We start from the raw sequence: 14953 nt of genomic DNA, 5'->3' as shown, positions 1-14953 counted from the left end.
ATTCCATCCACGACGGGCATTCTGCTGGAAATCCCTGTATCCAGGGTCCCTGCTCTCCCACCTTCGTGGACCTTGGGGATTGTTCTCTCTTTGTTGTGCTACATAGGATGTAGAGTAAAACTCCCTTCCTCTGAAGGCTGGAGGATTATTTAATCGGATACGTGTGTGAGGGGTTTCCCCCCTCTGTCTGTATCTCTGATAATCATACATCACAGCTTTCTGAAAGGTAGGAAGTTTGTAATAAAGGTTGGAAGTTTGTAATAACTGATAAATAGAAATAAAAATAAAAAATAATATTATTTTCTTCAAAATAAAATTGTAAGATGAAAAAAGTGAAAGAAAAAGGAATTCCTCTATTTGAAATAGACGCTTTCTCTGTGCCTCTGCGACGTTTCGAAGTGTAGTCACTTCTTCTTCAGGCTAGCTACACGTCGGGCTCCTTTTCCCACCTCATCCTTCAGCTGGATTTTGTGTCTGACGCCGGTGGCGCCCTGTGCTGCCCTCCTGCAGCCAAGAGAGCTGGAGCCCGCACGCAGGCGTAGTTGTGGCCGAGAGGTTAAGGCGATGGACTCGAACCATTGGGGTCTCCCGCGCAGAGTTCGAACCCTGCCGACTACGGTTAGCAATGGCCCTTTAGCCTTAGTTTTCTGTGCCGATAATTGTTCCTTCCAAGGCCTTTGCTCTCTCTGCTGCAATTTCTTGTAGGCTTCTCCTCGGCGGTTTGTGGGGGATATTGCTGTTGTATGAAACGTAACCGGGCTGTGCAACACAAGAGCCCGGATAGCTCAGTCGGTAGAGCATCAGACTTTTAATCTGAGGGTCCAGGGTTCAAGTCCCTGTTCGGGCGAACAGCTGTCATATTGTTGGCGGCCTCAGCTTGCTGTCACGCTGGTCCAGCTCTACCGTTGACTCACTACTAGAGCGGTGTTCGTTCCTCCTCGGGGGGACCCACAGCGCCTCGCGCTTTTTGTGCATCTCCCTCGCTTGGCACACCTGAGTCTGATGGTCAGCTCGTTAGGAAAGAGCGCTCACGAAGTGAACTGAGTGAGTCAGGTAAGAGAGACCTAGGAAACTTGCAGTGCTGTGGGTCCAAAGGGTCGGTACTGAAAAACCCAGGTCCACAGGATGAGACGTGGCCACCTGCTTTCTCCTAGTTGGGACCGCTGTTTTGTCTGCTGCCGGGCTAGCTTGCAGTCTCGGCTGGGTGACTGAGCTGGCTAGGGTGCAAGTGCGTCAGGCGCCAGTGTTGCACGAGAACAGGGCAGAGGACACGCGGGTCCCCGTAGTCGCGGCCGCGTGATTAAGGCGATGGACTAGAAATCCGTTGGGGTCTCCCAGCGCAGGTTGGAATCCTGCCGACTACGTTGTTCGCCTGCACGCCGAGGAGAAGCGGCAGTGCCTATTTTTGCCGTCGCCGCGCGCGCTCCCTCTCTGCAACGGACAAACACGCCGCTGGACCCTTTTACAGCCGTGGGCCAGTGGCACGCCGTGATCGTATAGTGGTTAGTACTCTGCGTTGTGGCCGCAGCAACCCCGGTTCGAATCCGGGTCACGGCAGCCTTTTGCGTCGAGCAACGGGGACGCCGGGCTCCTTTTAGCCACCTCATCCTTCAGATGGATTTTGTGTCTGAAGCTTGGTGGTGTCCTGTCTTGCCCGCCTGCAGCCAAGAGAGCTGGAGGGCCGCAGACAGGCGTAGTCGTGGCCGAGAGGTTAAGGCGATGGACTTCGAAATCCATTGGGGTCTCCCCACGCTGGCCCTTTTGCTTTAGCTGCCTGTGCCGATAATTGTGTCTTCCAAGACCTTTTGCTTTTTTTATATATAATACACAGTATATTATATAATATACTGTGTATTATACTGTGTATTATATAATATTTTTATTATATAATACACAGTATTACTGTAGCAGCACGGACACACATACCGAAGCGTTCACATGGAAAGTGAGCGCAAAAACACAACACAAAAATGAACGAAAGAGATGGCTGCAAATTGAGACAGGCTTTTTAAAAGTAACTTTTCCAAAACACGGCACATTAAAAACACGAAGCCGAGCGCCAGTCAAGCTGGTAGCGGCCAAAATAGTGCGCGCGCCTAATTGTAATTATTAGGGCAATCTGCAAGAAGTGCAAATAAACAATACTTTAAGTGTGAGTTTATCAGTGTGTCTTCAGTCGTGTACTGAGTCAGATAAAGACTGTCATATTTTTTTCTCAAGAAAAAAATTCAAACGCTCTTAAGAACATGTTTGAGAACTTAGTAAGAATTTTTCAAGAACTGCACTTAAGAACATTCTTACGAACTTTGTGGAATTTATTTTAAGAAATTACTTAACTTATTTCTGAAGAAGATTTTCGTGAATCCGGCCCCTGAGTCTGATGGTCAGCTCGCTAGGAAAGAGCGCTCATGAATTGAACTGAGTGAGTCGGATAAGAGAGTCCTAGGAAACGTGCAGTGCTGTGGGAAGTCCACAGGATTAAACGTAGCAGCCTGCTTTCTCCTAGTTGGGACTCCCAGGTTGCCGTAGTCGTGGCCGAGTGGTTAAGGCGATGGACTAGAAATCCATTGGGGTCTCCCCGCGCAGGTTCGAATCCTGCCGACTACGCTGTTTGTCTGCGTGCCGAGGAGAAGCTTCTGTTCCTTTTTCGCTCCCTCTCTGCATCGGACAAACACGCCGCTGGCCCTTTTAGCAGCCGTGGGACAGTGGCGCGCCCTGATCGTATAGTGGTTAGTACTCTGCGTTGTGGCCGCAGCAATCCGGGTCACGGCAGCCTTTTGCCGCCGAGCCACGGGACGCCGGGCCCCTTTTCCCACCTCATCCTTCAGCTGGATTTTGTGTCTGACGCCGGTGGCGTCCTGTGCTGCCCTCCTGCAGCCAAGAGAGCTGGAGCCCCGCACGCAGGCGTAGTTGTGGCCGAGAGGTTAAGGCGATGGACTCGAAATCCATTGGGGTCTCCCCGCGCAGGTTCGAACCCTGCCGACTACGGTTAGCAATGGCCCTTTAGCCTTAGTTTTCTGTGCCGATAATTGTTCCTTCCAAGGCCTTTGCTCTCTCTGCTGCAATTTCTTGTAGGCTTCTCCTCGGCGGTTTGTGGGGGATATTGCTGTTGTATGAAACGTAACCGGGCTGTGCAACACAAGAGCCCGGATAGCGGTGCCTGAGGACCGAGCGTCTGTCTAATATCAACAAATCACGTCTCTGCATTTCTATCTTATGACAGCCCATCAGATTTCACCATTTCCATCTTCTGCATTTTATGACAGCCAATCACCGTGTCTGCATTTTATTACAGCCAATCACCGTGGCCGCATAGCCCAGCGTCCCATCGCGCTCTAGCCACCGCTAGTTATTTTATTATATTTGTGAGTTATTTGGAGGAAATTATTATATTTGTGAGTTATTTTGGGGAAATTATTATATTTGTGAGTTATTTTGGGGAAATAGCCGCCGTTAAGTTTGTCATTGAACTTAGCCACTTGGGAATTGAATCCATCCAGGTAAAATTTTATTTAATTAAATTAACTAGCTAACTGTTAGCTAAAAATAAGAAAAAAAACCTATTGGAGTTAACATTTAATAGTTTAGTTTTTTAAATAAACTTTTACATTGTTTTAGGTAAGGTGTTGTTTTATTTAGTTCGCTAGCTTGATATGAATGTATGAATGAATAGAGCTAGCAACGTATTTTCGACAGAGAAACAAGCGATTTACGTTGTTATAATTAGTAGGCTATAACGTTTGTATACCGTTGGAGCAATACCTGATATTGTATTCAGTTTTAACACCCAAAATGAATGAGTTTTGTGTTGTATTGAGGTGTTTCACCTGTTATAACAGGAGACTTTGTGTTTACCAACTGATAATAAACTTAATATGATTGTACTAAATTACTTATATATGTGCTACTACTATGTATTAATATATTATACCCTGAGGTGAAGTGTGCTAGAATTTGCTGATTTACAAATGGTATCTATATACAGGATTTTATAGTAGTGAGTTAAAACTACCCATGTTGATATGATTATATGTACTGAATAGTTACAAATTTAAATTGAATAGTTACAATTTTATTTACTCTAGTAATGGAAGATGGCTTCCAAACACAAAAAGCACAGGGCTATGGGCGACGAGGAGTGGATGTCACGCCTGTGAAAGTTTGCTGCTGTAGGGGTCTGGCCTTCTGAGGCAGGAAACAGGCCGGCACTCCGCCAGAGAAAGTGGCATGACATGTACCTGAAGGTAAATTTAGATGAAGTGATGTGTACAATCATACAACATAAAGCTATGTCATATTGAAAGGGGTCACATTTTCATGATTCACTGTCAACCAATATTACAGATTGTAAAATGTCCAGTGCAGTTGAGGGGACAAATGTCTTTGTTTGGAGAGACACAGACATGTAATTGTGGATTCCATACAACAAAGGTATCAAAAATCTTTTCCTAAAATTATGAAGTGTGAGATTATAGTCTATTATTAAATTAAATTTTCTTTTCTCTTAATCTGTAGACTTCCATGTCAGTATCTTCTTCAATGACACCAGGTCCCTCATCTGCATCACTTGTTGCATCATCTGCCACAACACCTGGGCAGACAGCAACACCTGGGCAGACAGCAACACCTGGGCAGACAGCGACAACTGGACGACTCACACCCCGCAAGCCAATTTTGACTATGGCATCAGTATGTAATGAGGATTTATTGATACTGATATTTAAATGTTTAATGTATTCAAATATATGCATTTTAATTTACAAGGCTCCTCTAAAGATGACTTTTTAAAAAACTTTTTTTCAGTTTATAAAGCATGTTCGGTGGGTCTCAGGGTGCCGCTTTAACGCCAAACTTAAATTCGGGCAGGAAGCCTGCAACCAAGGTAATGTAAAGAGGATGACAGTTTGAATTTGATTTTACAATCATATAATCAGTCATAATAATACAAGCGTGTATTATGCACTCTTATTCTTGTTATGCCTGGGTATTCTTGTTAGGTTACTGTTATTTTCATTCCATAAAGATATATTAAAATGATGTTGTCATTAATGTAATTCCTAATAAGGGAATATTAATATTATATATTATGTTGTAAACTGTGGTCATATTCTCTCAGCCCATCAGTTGCACTTCCGATTCTTCTGCCATGTCCAGCACTATCACAAGTGCCATGACAAGGATGACACCATCGCCTGCTCGCAGTCCCAGGAAGTACATTCAGACTGTCTCGACTCTGTCTCTTCCTCCCTCTCCTGTATCCACAACCACCTCCTCGATACCATCAGTAGCTGCTAGAGCTGTGAGAAACTCTTAAATTAAGTGGTTTTCTTCACTGTTCAATGATACTTAACTTCAAATAAGCATCCTTTATATGTGACTTGCAATCATGTATATATATTGTATGTATGAATGTATTCTGGTGAGTGTGTACATTCCTCCTGACGCGCGCGTGAGCGCGGCGCTAGAACTGCTGGCCGATCAAATCACACACACAGAGCAGCGTTATCCGGACTCTTTCATCATCATTATCGGTGATTTTAATAAAGCTAATCTCACCGTGAACTGCCTAAATATAGACAGCACATCACATGCCCCACCAGAGACAGAAATATACTGGACCACTGCTACACTGTCTTAAAGAATGCATATCACTCTGTTCCCGTGCAGCGCTGGGACTCTCTGATCACTGTTTGGTTCATCTCCTACCAGCCTACAGGCAGAAACTCAAATCTGCTAAGCCTGTAGTAAAACTGTAAAGAGATGGACTTCTGAAGCAGAGCAGGTTTTACAGGCCTGCTTCGAACTTACTGATTGGAGTGTTTTTGAGGCTGCAGCTACTGATCTGGACGAGCTCACTGACACCGTGACGTCCTACATCAGTTTCTGTGAGGACATGTGTGTACCCACCAGGACTTATTTAACATTTAACAATGACAAACCTTGGTTCAGTGCAAAACTCAAACAGCTTCGCCAGGCCAAAGAGGACGCCTACAGGAGTGGGGACAAAGCCTTGTACAAACAGGCCAAATACACACTGAATAGGAAATAAGAGTAGCAAAATTAAACTACTCTGGAAAGCTAAAAAAACAGCTTTCAAGCAATGACTCTACATCAGTGTGGAAAGGCCTGAAAGCCATCACCAGCTACAAGACCCCATCCCCCAGCACTGAGGCCAATCAACAACTGGCTGAAGACCTGAACGAGTTTTACTGCAGGTTTGAAAAGACTGGTCTGACACCTCACACCCGCTCCGACCGTCTCACAGCACAGCCATTCACACCTCACCCTCCCTCCCCCCTACTGTTAATCAGCCTGTACTCAAGATCTGTGAAGATGATGTATGCAAAGTCTTCAGAAAGCAGAAGATAAGGAAAGCCAAAGGCCCAGACGGTGTCTCTCCAGCCTGCCTCAAAGCCTGTGCTGTCCAGCTATCATCCATCTTCACATTGATCTTCAACAGATCACTGGAGCTGTGTGAAGTCCCTCCTGCTTCAAAGGTTCCACCATCATCCCTGTACCCAAGAAACCAAAAATCACAGGACTTAATGACTACAGACCTGTTGCCTTAACGCCTGTGGTCATGAAGTCATTTGAGAGACTGGTGTTGGCCCACATGAAGGACATTACTGGACCCTTGCTGGACCCCCTACAGTTTGCTTACCGAGCAAACAGATCTGTGGATGATGCAGTTAATATGGGACTGCACTACATCCTGCAACATCTGGACAAACCAGGGACTTATGCAAGGATCTTGTTTGTGGACTTCAGCTCCGCTTTCAACACCATCATCCCAGACACCCTTCAGAACAAACTGACTCAGCTCTCTGTACCCACCTCCATCTGTCAGTGGATTACCAGCTTCCTGACAGACAGGCAGCAGCTAGTGAGGCTGGGAAAACACACATCCAGCACCCGCACCATCAGCACTGGAGCTCCTCAGGGCTGCGTTCTCTCCCCACTGCTATTCTCCCTCTACACCAATGACTGCACTTCAAAGGACCCTCTGTCAAGCTTCTGAAGTTTGCAGACGACACCACAGTCATCGGCCTCATCCAGGACGGCGACGAGTCTGCTTACAGACAAGAGGTTGAGCAGCTGGCTGTCTGGTGCAGTCACAACAACCTGGAGCTGAACACGCTCAAAACTGTGGAGATGATCGTGGACTTCAGGAGAAACCCTCCTCTCCCCACTCACCATCATGAACAGCACTGTGGCTGCAGTGGAGTCATTCAGGTTCCTGGGCACCACCATCTCTCAGGACCTGAAGTGGGACAATCACATTGACTCCATCGTGAAAAAGGCCCAGCAGAGGTTGTACTTCCTTCGTCAGCTGAAAAGTTCAACCTGCCACAGGAGCTGCTGAAACAGTTTTATTCAGCTGTTATTGAGTCGGTTCTGTGCTCCTCCATAACTGTCTGGTTTGGGTCAGCCAGCAAATCAGATTTAAGAAGACTTCAACGGACTGTTAGGACAGCAGAAAAGATCATTGGTGTGCACCTGCCCAGCCTTCAGGACTTGTACAACTCCAGAGTGAAGAAACGGGCAGGTAACATCATCAAAGACCCCTCTCACCCCGGACACAACCTGTTTGCACTTCTCCCTTCAGGCAGACGCTACAGATCTCTGTGCACTAGAACATCTAGGCATAAAACAGTTTTTCCCCATGCCATCTCCAGCTTAAATAGCTAACACGTGGATCATTACCTGTGTTCTGTAATTCATTCTGGAATTCATTCTCCATCTTTAATTATTGCCTCCTCTCAAGTATAATGTAAATACACATACATATGTTTATCTATACAGCTGTATATAGAGTAAATAATGCACAAATCTGTACATAAATCTACTGTTCCAGACTTATTATTATTATGATTATCATCCATTGTTAAGTCTTACTATTTAAATGTTTTTTTTCTGTTCTCATGTCAGATGTGTATTTATGTATGTATGTATGTATGTACCAGGAGCACCTTAAAACCACAACAAATTCCTTGTGTGTTTGCGCACACCTGGCGAATAAAGCTAATTCTGATTCTGATTCTGATTCTGATATTTGCCTGTTTTTATTTATAAAGGAAGTGTCAGCTGCCGCCTCCTCCTCTGGTACCTCCTCTGCTCCTCTTGCCCCTGTGACCTCTGCATCTGCCACTGCCACCTCTTTTTTTGTCACCTCTGCTTCTCCATCTGTGGTTGGTCGCTCAGCTCACCCTACTGCTGACATGGAGATTGCTCCTGGTTCAGAGCCCGGCTGGCTGCCTGCAAAGCTGATGGGGACCATACCACCTCAGGATCAGAAGTGGATTTCATCTGCTCTGTGCAAGAACAAGCGGCTGCGCACTGACCTGAAGCTGTGGTATGATCCACCAGATCCAGCGCTCATTTATCATCAGGCCCCCGCTCCAGAGCGTTTTTTTACACACCGGCTTCTCTTGTGGATGCCATACCACCTTTGGCGGGTCAGGCTGTCCTGTCCTGTGTGTGGAAAACAGCTCACAGGTTATGGAGCCCACAAGCGAGCCCGCCATGTTTTGGATGTGGATAGGTACTACCTGATGATCACGGAGACTCTCTGGTGCAGTTCAGCTGGTTGTAAAACTAGTTACATTTCCACCAGCAAGACCATCTTGGACCAGCTGGATTTGGCACACAGAATGGAGTTCCGACTGATCCTGACACGAAGGTGAGTATACTGAAATTATTTAGCCTGTGTCACAAATGTTTGTCATTCAAACACACTATAAATTAGCTTGTTTTAATGTTTGCCATTTTTTTGGTCTCTTTTTCACTTTGTTTCTTAATACGGATATGCCTGTGACATACGGGTGATTCGTTTTCTGAGGGAGAGGACCTTGGGTAATAGCCCCAGTCGCTTGGTCAGGCAGCTGAGGGAAAATCACAGCGAGGAGTGGCTTAAGCGTGTTTGTCGCTACCTTGGAGCATGCTCAGACTTCGCTGTCCAGCCAAGCCTGCACCCTGTCAAGTTCCAGGACCCTCCTAAGCCAGTGGCTGTTCCTTCCCACCTGTGGATGCTGGCTGTTTATGGCCGAGACATCTTAAGCAGAATGGATCAAATAAAAGCCAGCATAACATCCACCTTGGCAATATATTAAAAATGGATTCCACAAAAAAGGTAAATATTTTGAACTCTTACCACTGTAAAATCCTACCTCACAAACAAAAGTCTAAAATACAACATTAGCAGAAAAGACATGAAAAATGAAATTAATGCTTTGTATATATATAAAAAAAAAAACTGTATTATTTCAGTATTTTACATATAAAGGATTACATTAGGCATTCACTGTCTTTTCTGTGTGATCACAGATCACCAAGAAGCTATCAGGCTTTGCCAAGGGGACCGCCTTGTGGCTTACATCTGTGAGCAATGAGCTGGGCCAAATCCTCGTCAGTGTCCTGACTGCTCAGGAGGGTCCTGCTCTTGACACCATGGCTGCCGATCTCATCTGCAGGTACAGCAATGCTGGTGTGGCTCCTCCTCAGCTTCTCTATGTTGACTGTGAATGTTGTCGGGAGGGCACAGGACAGACAAAACTAAAACAAAGATTTGGTGGGTGGCCAGACCTGGTTGTAAAGCTTGACATATACCACTTCATGCGGCGACTGGCATCTGGGTGTACAAAGGATGCGCATCCTCTTTACCCCATCTTTATGTCCAGACTGTCAAGCTGCATTTTTGAGTGGGACAGTAGAGATGTTGCCTTGCTGTGTCAAGCTAAGAGGAACAATTGAAACGAGAAGGTGTTCCTGGGATCACTGAAAACTAGTGGACCAGCAGATAACCAAGGAGGAACTGGCATTGCACTGCAGGAGGCGGACAAGAGGGGAGAGGCAGACGATCATAATGATTGAACAGCTTCTTAATGAGCTCATGGGGGTAAAGGGCAGAGACTATCTTGGTGTCCCTCTCTTGGACCACGAGAGAATGCAGCACATATGGCAAACCCAGATGAAGCATGTGAAATGCATTCAGGATGAACCAGGTGTCCTCCTGTACACTGTAACTGGCACCACTACCAAAGAGGGCATTGTCTTGTCAAACTACAGATGTGCAAGAGGGTCCACATCACTTGAATCATTCCACTTGCATCTGAACAGGTTCATTCCAGGTCAGTATGAATAACTTTTTATTTATCAGCAAGATTACATATTTGCAGTTAAACATTTTATTATTATTATTATTAGTAGTAGTAGTAGTAGTATTGTTATAGTTATAATTATTGTTATTATCCTGGAAACACTGACACAGTCTGTCAAAGAACCAAACACAAGTTAACCTAACAATATTGCTCATAATTGTACTATCTTAAGGAACCAGTGCCAACAGCCTGAATTTCCAGCTGTACCTCCTGGAGGGCCTTTACAGATGGAACCAGGACCGTGAAGCTGCATCTCTAGCAGTCAGGGATCCATCGCTGCTCAGCTACTCAGGCGACCTTGTTCAATGTGTCAACAACTACAGTGTCAAGGTGCTTGGAAGGAAGCTTGTCCCCTCTTTTCAGCCACCTTCTGTTTACACTGGTTAGTTTAAGCTTTCCATCAGGAGGCTATTTTCTATATCTATAAAATAGAATGATCTTTTTATGAATTTTCTTAAAAGTAAATTTTCCTCTATTCTGTTTTCTTGTCTGTTCCAGGGGAGCTAATAGGTGTAGATTACCTATACCGCCAGACAGGGAGGGCCTTGCAGGATGTCCAGCCTGACTCAGAGGAGACTGAGCAGATGCTGGAAGATGTAGGCACAGAGGAAGAGTTGGAAGATGAGGGCTTTGAAGATTCTGGTTTGGACCCAACGGTTGGGCTACTGGACCCATCCCCTGGTCCATCACCTGCCACCACCAGCTCAGCCGTCATTCCAACTCCCACATCTGATATCACTACAGCTGCACTTGAGCAACAACTGGTAATTATGCTTGTCACATTTTTTTTATCATACTGTGTCAGTGGACTTTCCGGTTGCTCCGGATAATTTTGACTTTTATTGTACTATAATAATTATTATTAGTGTGTAATAATAATAATAATCATCATCTTCATTGTATAATAATAATAATTAGAAAATGTATATGTATATCACTTTTCAAAAACACATTTTCCAAATCACAAAAAAATATGCAACGCAATCATGAAATAGACAGAGATGAAAGACAATGACCAAAAATCTGAAGAATACATAAATTAATAAAAGCATAACGCAAAAGATAAGCTCTAATTGAAATCCATTTTATAAAAATGTGTTTTTATAAGAGTATTACATTTTCCAGATTGGGCATGCTTGTCCCAGCTCTGCTGCTGCTAGTCCCTCTTCACTGCCATCACCCGTCACCCCTGCAGCACCACAACAGCTGGCAAGTCTTTTGTGACATGTTGTATCATTTACATTTAGCAGATGCAAGCGACTTACAGTGCATTCAGGCTATACATTTTTTATCAGTATGTGTATAATTATTATTATTAGTAGTATTAGTATGCATAATGCTCTAACACTGAGCCATATCAGTGTTATTTTGATGTTTATTTCATTAGTATTATTATTTGTTATTGTTACATTTAACAGGCTGCAAATGAGCACACCGCTGCACCCTCTGACCCAACAGCTGTCCCCACCAGCTTAGCCTCTGCTCCTCCTTACTGTTCCATCGTCCAAGCCTCTCTTGCCACTACTCCAGCTACAAGTCCCTCTGGGCCACCTGCCATGACTCCAGCAGCACCACAGCAACAGCTGGTAGGTCTTTTGTGACATGTGAACAGTTTGAAAGATGTGCTATTTTTCTGCCTGTGATATTGTTTTTATTTTATTTTTATATATATTTACCAGGCTGTGGATGAGCGCAACATCCCAGGGATGGACAGAGTGGACAGCCTGGCAGAGTATTTGGTGGGACTGAGGAACAAACTGGACAAACACTCAACTCCCAGCAGGCCAGTACCATCATAGCTCTGTGGCAGAACCTTCTACCATATGACCAGCAGCGTGTGGCGTACTCTGCACGGCACCAGTCACGTCTGACAACAGGACGCTTCAGGTGCTCTAAAAAGAAACCTGAATTTACGCCAGATGTGGAGAGCATGACACGTTGCGTGCTAGGATCGACAGGATCCCCTGCCCAGTGGCCAGATTGCTGTCGTCTGGTAGAGTGCATTTTTGTAAAACTCTGTGATATCCATAAAAGTCCAAAAAAACAGGGTAAATATGCACTGACTAGATGGACTCTAATTCTCAGAGACTACAGCAAGATCAGACAGCTGATCCTGGGTAATGGTGCAGTCATGCAGAGCTCTACTCTGCAGTTGTTTGATGTTAATCAAACAACTCTCATTCAGTGGCACAACAAGCGACTGAAGAGGCAGGAGTGTAATATTCTGCTGCAAGGGGTCAACTTGCCTGCCTCCATTCCTGTTGCTCCAGTACCTCTCCCACCAGTACAGGTACGCCCCACTGCTGCACCACCACGGCCTGGCCCTCAACATCAGTACCACTTGCCTCAAAGTACAACAGGACAAGCAGTGGACAAGAGGAAGTCTGCAGCTCCAGCCCAACACACCCATTCTCTGCAGTCCGTCTGCCCAAGGTTGCCAGCTCAGAGGAAGTTGTTCCCTCAGCAGACATCTCCACCTACCCCTGCCCCTTTGCCTACTGTCTCCAGCCCCAGCCCTGCCAGTCGCCCACTTGTGTATGTGTTTTTGACCCCACAAGTCAATGCATACAAACGGATTGCTCCTGCTGGCCCCCTTTCCTCTCCACCACCTGCCCGGAGGCCTTACAATCGGAAAGTTGACAAAAATAAATGCAGTCAGTGCCAACAGCCCCGCAACAAAGAAAGTGGCCACGGTCAGTATTATGGGTACATATACTGTCCCCAAAATGCTGGTATTCCTCTTGACCAGTGGATGGAGGAGATGCGGAGGAAGAGGGCAGATAAGAAATAGATTTGTTTGTCTTTGTCTCATACTGTGTAGATGTGTAGTGGAAATACTTCAGTCATGTTCTATTAGTTTGTTGATGTAACTGTTCAATATTCATCCCATATAACAGGTCTGGCATTTAAAAAAAAAATCTGCATAACAGAAATAACACACTGTATATTACTGATTTTTATGGGGCCTTGCAAGGTGTGTTGATTTTGTTATTTGTATATATTTTTTACCAGCTGACCAGAATCTTCTACCTTTATAACTTTGTGTATTTTGTTTATTTATTTTATATTTGTATTTTATATATCATTCTTAAATTTATTTGTATCTGTGATATGCTTACTGTGTGTGTGTGAGAGAGAGAGAGAGAATGAAAGAGATAATTAAGATTTTGTAATAAATTTGTAATATATTTAAACAGCAAGGCCTTTATCTTTATTTATTGCCAACAGTCACTCAGAGAAAACAATTACAAACTTTCAATTCTAATTCCTTTCATTTTTAAATTAGAATGTATGGGTATTTTTTCTCAAGCAATGTAAAACACATACATACATACATACATACAAACAATGCATATGAATATAGTAATAACTCTTTAAACATTTTAGTCAAAACATATTATTATTACAAGTTAATTATTATTTATATCGTTGTTACATAAGTATGTTCACTTAAGTACATATATTTGACTGTATGACATTCATAATAAGCCATTGTCCTATTTGTATCAATTAATAAGGGATTAATTAAATGATTCGTAATATTTCAGTTAGAGTTTTTGGTTAGAGATGCCTGCTCCAGTCGGGGATCGAACTGGCAACCTTTGGATCCACAGCGCCCCATGCAAAGTGTTATCTATGGACATATTTCTCAAACTAATAATGTAATATATGTGTCCTGTAGCTTCTGACGGGCAGCAGAGTCAATATTAAGTCTAATTTCACTTCATTTTTTCTCTCTTTTTCTCTTTTTCCTCCTTCCCCCTCCTTCCCCTTTCTTCTTCTTCTCCCCCCCCCTATACAGACTATTGTTCCCCAGCTTTAGCGGAGTCGGTAGAGCATCAGACTTTTAATCTGAGGGTCCAGGGTTCAAGTCCCTGTTCGGGCGAACGGCTGTCATATTGTTGGCGGCCTCAGCTTGCTGTCACGCTGGTCCAGCTCTACCGTTGACTCACTACTAGAGCGGTGTTCGTTCCTCCTCGGGGGGACCCACAGCGCCTCACGATTTTGTGCATCTCCCTTGCTTGGCATACCTGAGTCTGATGGTCAGCTCATTAGGAAAGAGTGCTCACGAAGTGAACTGAGTGAGTCAGGTAAGAGAGACCTAGGAAACTTGCAGTGCTGTGGGTCCAAAGGGTCGGTACTGAAAAACCCAGGTCCACAGGATGAGACGAGGCCACCTGCTTTCTCCTAGTTGGGACCGCTGTTTTGTCTGCTGCCGGGCTAGCTTGCAGTCTCGGCTGGGTGACTGAGCTGGCTAGGGTGCAAGTGCGTCAGGCGCCAGTGTTGCACGAGAACAGGGCAGAAGACACGCGGGTCCCCGTAGTCGCGGCCGAGAGGTTAAGGCCATTGGGGTCTCCCCACACAGGTTCGAATCTTGCCGACTACGTTGTTTGCCTACTCCCCTGCATGCCAACGAGAAACTGAAATCTGGGTGGAACGCAGAGTGGCTTGAAATGCCACAGTTCAAGTCCTGGCTGTATCTTGCAAAGCATGGTATGTCTGATGATCAGGACTGTTAGCATTTGTGATAAAGCTTTAAAGTCTTACCACATTTGATTGATCAATGGCTTTGTTTTTTAGGAATGTTTTGCCGCGTGTGCAGGCAGCATAAGCCACACTGTGAAATCTAACAACTGTGCTAACTCAATTCATTTTATTGACTTTACTTAAAGTGGTATTGTTTGTTTACCTTACTGATGTAGATCTATTAAATCTTACTATTTGTGCTAAAAGTCCTAGTTACTCAAATGTCCCTAGTTAAGGTTACATGATTTGTTTGAGTGCTGTGCAAGCCA

General features: G+C 44.6%; 2 protein-coding genes and 4 non-coding genes across 6 annotated transcripts; all 6 read left to right on the top strand.

Moving 5' to 3' along the window:
• Window positions 1-774: 774 nt before the first annotated feature.
• trnak-uuu (transfer RNA lysine (anticodon UUU)) lies at window positions 775-847 on the top strand. The gene has a single exon. It is a non-coding gene; the product is annotated as a tRNA-Lys (tRNA).
• A 638-nt stretch (window positions 848-1485) lies between these two features.
• trnah-gug (transfer RNA histidin (anticodon GUG)) lies at window positions 1486-1557 on the top strand. The gene has a single exon. It is a non-coding gene; the product is annotated as a tRNA-His (tRNA).
• A 968-nt stretch (window positions 1558-2525) lies between these two features.
• On the top strand, window positions 2526-2607 carry trnas-aga (transfer RNA serine (anticodon AGA)). The gene has a single exon. It is a non-coding gene; the product is annotated as a tRNA-Ser (tRNA).
• Window positions 2608-2906: 299 nt separating this feature from the next.
• On the top strand, window positions 2907-2988 carry trnas-cga (transfer RNA serine (anticodon CGA)). Its single transcript has one exon. It is a non-coding gene; the product is annotated as a tRNA-Ser (tRNA).
• A 1889-nt stretch (window positions 2989-4877) lies between these two features.
• LOC131527479 (uncharacterized) lies at window positions 4878-8805 on the top strand. The gene is made up of 3 exons (XM_058756599.1): window positions 4878-4882; window positions 5117-5299; window positions 8076-8805. Exons 2-3 carry the CDS (start codon window positions 5147-5149, stop codon window positions 8682-8684), a joined length of 762 nt encoding a protein of 253 aa, XP_058612582.1. The 5' UTR covers window positions 4878-4882; window positions 5117-5146; the 3' UTR covers window positions 8685-8805.
• Window positions 8806-9862: 1057 nt separating this feature from the next.
• Window positions 9863-11401, top strand: LOC131527104 (uncharacterized). Its single transcript, XM_058755965.1, has 4 exons — window positions 9863-10127; window positions 10330-10539; window positions 10656-10921; window positions 11283-11401. The coding sequence occupies exons 1-4, from the start codon at window positions 9863-9865 to the stop codon at window positions 11379-11381; spliced, it is 840 nt and encodes a 279-aa protein (XP_058611948.1). The 3' UTR covers window positions 11382-11401.
• Window positions 11402-14953: the final 3552 nt, after the last annotated feature.

Source organism: Onychostoma macrolepis, chromosome 20 (genome assembly GCF_012432095.1).
Source record: "Onychostoma macrolepis isolate SWU-2019 chromosome 20, ASM1243209v1, whole genome shotgun sequence".
Taxonomy (NCBI): Eukaryota; Metazoa; Chordata; class Actinopteri; order Cypriniformes; family Cyprinidae; genus Onychostoma; species Onychostoma macrolepis.
The sequence above is the reverse complement of the archived record's forward strand: the minus strand, read 5'-3'. Positions and strand labels throughout refer to the sequence as shown.